We start from the raw sequence: 6,336 nt of genomic DNA, 5'->3' as shown, positions 1-6,336 counted from the left end.
TGCAAACCTTTTCAGTGAAATACATCTTTGAATAGTACTATACTCTTCCCTATCAAAAATAGGATGTTTCAGTTTGGTTTTTGTTTGTTACATTTTTGGCTATTGATGTCAATTTCATAATGAAAACTAAAAAAAGAAAAACTGGAAGGTGATTTCAGCTGGAGGTGGTGATACAAAATTGAGGAAAGAAGTGGAATACTTCATTGTAGTTACTGAGTGATAAAGTATAATAATCTACTTTGATGGTAGCATCAGTATGAGACTTGACGGAAATGGGAAATAGAAGCTGAACTATGGGAATGTATTATTTCTGTTCTCTATAATAACTGGTTGTACGTATGAATAATTGAAAAATACTCCCATAAGAAGTGTTTGTCAAAGTAATTACATTGAAACCATAGTCATAATAGTTTTAGAAATGGGAGAGACCTTAATAAAAATTCTTCTAAACTGGGGAATCCATGAGAAACAAGGAATAAGGTAGTCTATGTCATGGTCATTTTTGTCTTTTTCATAGGATCAGGAGCCATGAACATATCAGGAGGAAACAGAGTGACTGAGTTCATCCTTCTGAGTTTTCCCTGCCCCAGGGAGATACAGATACTCCTCTTTGGAGTATTCTTTCTGACCTATATCCTGACCCTGATGGGGAATGGGTCCATTATCTGTGCAGTGAGGTTGGATCACCACCTCCACAGTCCCATGTACCTCCTGCTGGCCAACTTCTCCTTCCTGGAAATCTGCTACATTAACACCACAGTTCCTAACATGTTGGCCAATTTTCTCTCTGAGACCAAGACCATCTCCTTCACTGCCTGTTTTCTGCAGTTCTACTTCTTCTTTTCCACAGGTGCCACTGAGACCTTCTTCCTATCCCTCATGGCTTTTGATAGGTACCTGGCCATTTGTCAGCCACTGCACTACCCCACAATCATGACAGGACATTTTTGCATCAAACTAGTATTCCTCTGCTGGGTGAGTAGCTTCCTCTACTTTCCAGTCCCTATTTGTTTCATGACTCAATTACCTTTCTGTGGTCCAAATATTATCGATCACTTTGTCTGTGACCCAGGACCCCTACTGGCTCTGTCTTGCGCCCCTACCCCAGGGATGGAACTTTTCTATTCTATCCTCAATTGTCTCCTCATCTTTGTCACCTTCCCTTTCATCCTTGGATCTTACACCCTAGTATTCAGAGCTGTCTTGAAAGTTCCTTCAGCAGCTGGCCAGAAGAAAGCATTCTCCACATGTGGCTCACACTTGATTGTCGTCTCTCTGTTCTATGGGACCCTCATGGTCATGTACATCAGGCCCAATTCTGGAAACGCAGCTGATTCCCAGAAAATTTTCACTTTATTTTACTCAGTAGTAACTCCACTGGTGAATCCCCTGATCTACAGCCTGCGTAATAAGGAAATGAAGACTGCTCTAAGAAAAGTCCAGATAAGAATGAAAACCATCCATAAGACTTGATAGATCTTTAGTTGATCTCCCTAGAGTTTTTGTCTGATCTTTTATCTTATCCCCAACCAGGTGCCATTTCTTCACACACAGCTGTGAACTCAGGATTTAGTCTTCCATAAGATTAGTGTCTGCCGCATCTGGTTAGGGTGGTGTAGTGTCTAAATGGATATTGGATAATGAACTAGACTTAAAATAAGAAATAGCTGAATTTGAATCATATTTCTAAAACTCACTAGCTATGTGAGCCTTGGAAAGAATTTTAATGTTCCTGGCCCTCATTTTCTTTATCTATAAAAATAAATGTCATCCTTAACAACTTCTAAGTTCCCTTCCTAATCAAAATTAATTATCCTAAGTCGTGGCAGAATGGCTCAGAATTACATTCATATCACTGTACTCTGACTGTTGTCTCTTTATTCTTAACTATCTGACTGCACTTCCTTGCCCTGACTTCTGATAACTTGTCATTGTTTAGTTGCTTTTCAGTCATGTGTGAGACTTTGTGACCTGTTTTGGGGTTTTCTTAACAAAGATACTGGAATGCTTTGCCATTTCTGTCTCCAACTTATGTTACAAATAAGGAAACAAAAGCAACCAGGACTAAGTGACTTCCCAGCATCCCTCAGCTAGTAAATGTCTGACACCAGCTTTGAACTCCGGGGGATGAGACTCCCTGACTGTAAGACCAGTACTCTATCCACTATACCATCTAGCAGCCCAGGTAGTTATCTGATAATTATGATACCTTAACCTGTTCCTGGTATTCCTGAATTGTTACCCCCCTACCTGCTCCTAATGTCATTTCTTAAGATCAAGGTACATTGCACACCAAAATTCAATGGTTCTCTTATTTACTTCCTCCCAATGCTTAATGTTGACAGATTTCCAAAGAGTCAAATCAAGTATACACAAGTAAGGTATTGTATCTCTAAACACTGGTTTGAAGATAAGTTCTATATGGGAAAAGCCATGCCAAGGTTTCACCACACTGCTCTTCCTGACACATGGCCTGAATCTCATTCATGCAAGTTGTAATTGATAAGATTTGTTGATATAAAAGTATTGTGACAAAGTGGATAGAGAGTTGTTCTTGAAGCTAGGAAGATCTGGTTTCTGTCTATAATGACATGGGCAAGTTATTTAATCTCCCAGTGATCTAGGATACTCTATGGCTATAAGTGGCAGAAAAGGTGCCAATCTGCAGCTACAGAGAGTTTCCTCACCTGAAAGTTCCCTATACCAGTGAAATCATAGGTCTAGGCTCTGTGTCTACATTGGATAAGTTTCCAGATCATGCATAGTGAGCCTATGCTCTGTCCAGAATTCATCAGACTCCAAAAGGCCACTTCTTCTTTCTCCTCTAGCTGATATGTGTGTGTGTGTGTGTAAAACAATACAATTTTCTCCCTTCCACCTCCTCCCCATAAGATAGATAGGCACATTCAAGCAAAAGTAATTCCCCACACTGGTCATCTCAAAAAAATTAGATATTTTAGTTTCCACCCTACATCCATCACCCTTCTGTTATGGAGATACGTAGAATGATTCATCATCGGTCCTCTGAAATTTTAGATGCTTATTGGACTGAAGAGTTTTTCAAATTATATATATATAATGTATACGTATTTGTACATGTGCATCATTTTTCCTTAATCTTTGATCTCAATGGGTTGTAGGCCTAGTAGGCTCTACATAGTTTATTTAACTTTGGGGCATAGTTCAAATTGCTTTTCATAATAGGTGAATCGATTTAAACCTTCATCAACAGTACATAAATGGGCCAATTTTTCCAAGTTTCCCAAATATTTGTCGCTTTCCTTTTTCACCTTATTTGGTTGGTATTTAAGAGGAATAGAGAAGAAGATTGTTTGGAAAAGATATAGGCTATTCATACACTGACTGGTTTCATACTTTCAAGGAATTCTTTTCTCTGTCTTTGGCCTCAGTTTTGCGATTTATAGAAGGAAGTCTAACCTATCAAATATTATGTTTTACTGGTGAATGTGAGAGAATGTCTGGGGGAAAAGCTGTTTCAAATATAATGAAATAGTTTTAGAGAAACTTCAGAAGATTTATATGAACTGATTCAGATTTAAGTGAACAGAAACAGCATAACGATTAACAATGGAACATGATGACAAGAAACAAATTAATAATGCAGTACACTGAAATGATACTTCTATGGTTTATTTCATGATAGAGCAAGTCTAAGACAAAAGCACATATCTCAAGAAATGGAAAAGCAGAAACATGGGCAAGAACTAAGCAAGACTGACACTGAAACAGACTCATAGAGAGTTTCACAATCAGAGATGAAATTAGACAAAGGTATGGAGCTAAAAGGACATACAGCCAACAGACCATGTAACATTGTATCTCTTCGTATTCGATGAACCGTAAGCCTCAGGAACTAAAACTATTTTTCAAAGTGCTTTGAGAGGCATTGTTTCATTTTATTAGGAAAGACTTGTGCAATGGAAAGAGTATTGTATATAGAATCAGAGGATATGAATTCAAATTCTACCTCTGATACATACTCCTAACTTGGATAAGCCATTTAAATACCTTGAGCTTAGGTTTGTTCCTCTACAACATTAAAAGCTAAACAAAATTTAGTCAATTATTCCTCTTAGCTCTACATTTATGATCCTTTTGTTCCTTTATTGGGCTAGCAGCTCATCTTATGTGATTCTTATCCAAGTTTTCTGAAGGGTGTCCACTAAATAGTCTAAGGACTTTCCTCCAGTTTTCCTGGCATTTCATGAATACCAATAGAGCATATAGAGCATGGTCCAATCTATGTTTGGACATCACTCTGATGGAATATTTCATGATACTTTCTTGGTGAAATTCTTATTTGGTACTTACTCAATTGAAATGACCCTCAGTTTTTTTCTTCAGAGGTTATGATATCTCATGATTCAAACCTATGTAGTACAATTAGTCTATAAGCATTTTTAAGCACATAGTAGGTTCTATGTACTATGCTAAATGTTGGGACTATAAAGAAAGACAAAACAAAGAATCTGCCCTCAAGCAACTTACAGTCTAATGGAAAGACAGCATGTAAATTAATATGTATATACAAAATATATTCAGAGTATATAGAAGGTAAACTTAGTGGGGAGTCTCCAGCAGCTGAGGAGACTAGAAGATAGATGCTTCCTGTAGAAGTTAACCTTTGAACTGAATTTCAAAGGAAGTTGGAGATTCTGACTTCAAACAAAAAAGTTTGAGGGCATTCGTAATATAGGGCAAGGGGAGTGGAGTCAGTCAGTGTAAACATATGAATGTAAGAGAGAATCATGTGCAGGGAATGTCAAGGAGAGTGATGATTTTTAAAGGGAGGAGAACCTTTGTTCCCATGAGAAGTTTAGAATCATTAAAAGCATTTCACAATTTCCCAAAAGGTGTCCACTTTTCTCTCTTTGGCCCTTCAGCCCTTAGTCTTACTCATTATTCAGTTAATATCTGCCCAAGTTATAGATCCTGATAAATCAATTCTACAAGGTTACTCATCTAACTGCATAGCATAGTCTGCAATAAAGAAGAAAATACATCATCAGTGCTATCTAGTATCTTGTCTTTCTTCATCTTATTTCCTTCATTAAATTAGAAACCTTCATGTATGTTTCCAGTGATTGACAAAAGGAAAAGGGGGCTAATAGCAGAAGATGAATATGGTCTATTGGAGAATGTGAGCTCACAAACAATGGCTCAACTCATTTATCTACCTAAAATAATGCTTAGCTCCCGGTAAAAACATATTTGACTTTCTTGAAAATGATAATGATATCACTGATTCTTTTTTAATTCTTTCCTGATGATAAATACCACTATATTCCTTCAATGTCAACAGAATTCAGTATGCACTTAGTAAATACATATTATGGTGAATAATAGCAGTATACAAGGTACTAACAGAGGAACAAAATACAGATAAAACACAGTCCATACTTCCATGTACCTTGTAGAATAGTTGGGGAATATAATATATACAACAATAAATATGTTTGTGATGCCATATTGTCAGAGTTGAAAGAGACTGTAGAGGTGATCTACTCCAACACCTATTAAAATAGGAATAAACTCTACACCATCCTTGACAGCCTTGGGGGCAGCCCATTCCACTTTTTTATAGTTCTAATTGTTGGGAAATTATTCTTGTTTTCCTTTAGGACTCAAATCTAAAGTGAAGAAACTTTCCAACAATCAGAGCTACTCCAAAATGGAATGGATTCCATTTCGGAGTCTATTGAATTCACTACTAGTGTCTTATCAAGGATAATGTAGAGAAGATTCCTTAGAGGAGATTCCTTGGTCAATTTAATGAGTTACCCAATATACCTGATGCGATTGTACAAGACTATGAATCTCTGTTTGGAGAAACTTCGGGAGAAACTCTCCATGAAAAATGTGAGCATGAACACAAACCACATCAATAACTCCTTTGCTGAGAAGATGAAGAGTCATTGATTGACTTTTCAGTGACCAGGACTTTCTCCAATATTACAACTGATTTTCTGTTACTGAAAGAATAGACTTTGGTTCAAGGATCCATCCCTCCATGGTGTCAAGGAAAAGGAACTTCCAGATCATTTTGATTCTCTGTCGTGTGTTCATTTTGCCCTTCACCATAGAGAAGACACACAACATGGAGCAAAATGGACAGGTTTTAGGGGACAAAGGCAAGAAATCCTGTGCAGTCACAATCTCTTCCTTCCCAAGAACTGAAAATGGCTGCTGCCTTGAAGAAACATGGCATTTCTTTGTGGTTGAAATTGAGCTGAGAAGAGAGATTGGAAAAGGGAAAAGGCAACTTTGCTAATCTAAAAGATGGCAGGAACACTCTCATTGATGTATTTTCTGTAA

General features: G+C 37.4%; 1 protein-coding gene across 1 annotated transcript; it reads left to right on the top strand.

The window, feature by feature from the left end:
* Window positions 1–492: 492 nt before the first annotated feature.
* LOC140514073 (olfactory receptor 11H6-like) lies at window positions 493–1,473 on the top strand. The gene has a single exon (XM_072624058.1). The coding sequence runs from the start codon at window positions 493–495 to the stop codon at window positions 1,471–1,473; it is 981 nt and encodes a 326-aa protein (XP_072480159.1).
* Window positions 1,474–6,336: the final 4,863 nt, after the last annotated feature.

The sequence above is a fragment of the Notamacropus eugenii genome, chromosome 7, assembly GCF_028372415.1.
Source record: "Notamacropus eugenii isolate mMacEug1 chromosome 7, mMacEug1.pri_v2, whole genome shotgun sequence".
In the NCBI taxonomy this organism is placed as follows: domain Eukaryota; kingdom Metazoa; phylum Chordata; class Mammalia; order Diprotodontia; family Macropodidae; genus Notamacropus; species Notamacropus eugenii.
This window is presented reverse-complemented; position numbering and strand designations above follow the sequence as displayed.

Coding starts and splice junctions, on each gene's coding strand:
- LOC140514073 (XM_072624058.1), top strand. CDS start 493: ATGGTCATTTTTGTCTTTTTCATAGGATCAGGAGCCATGAACATATCA.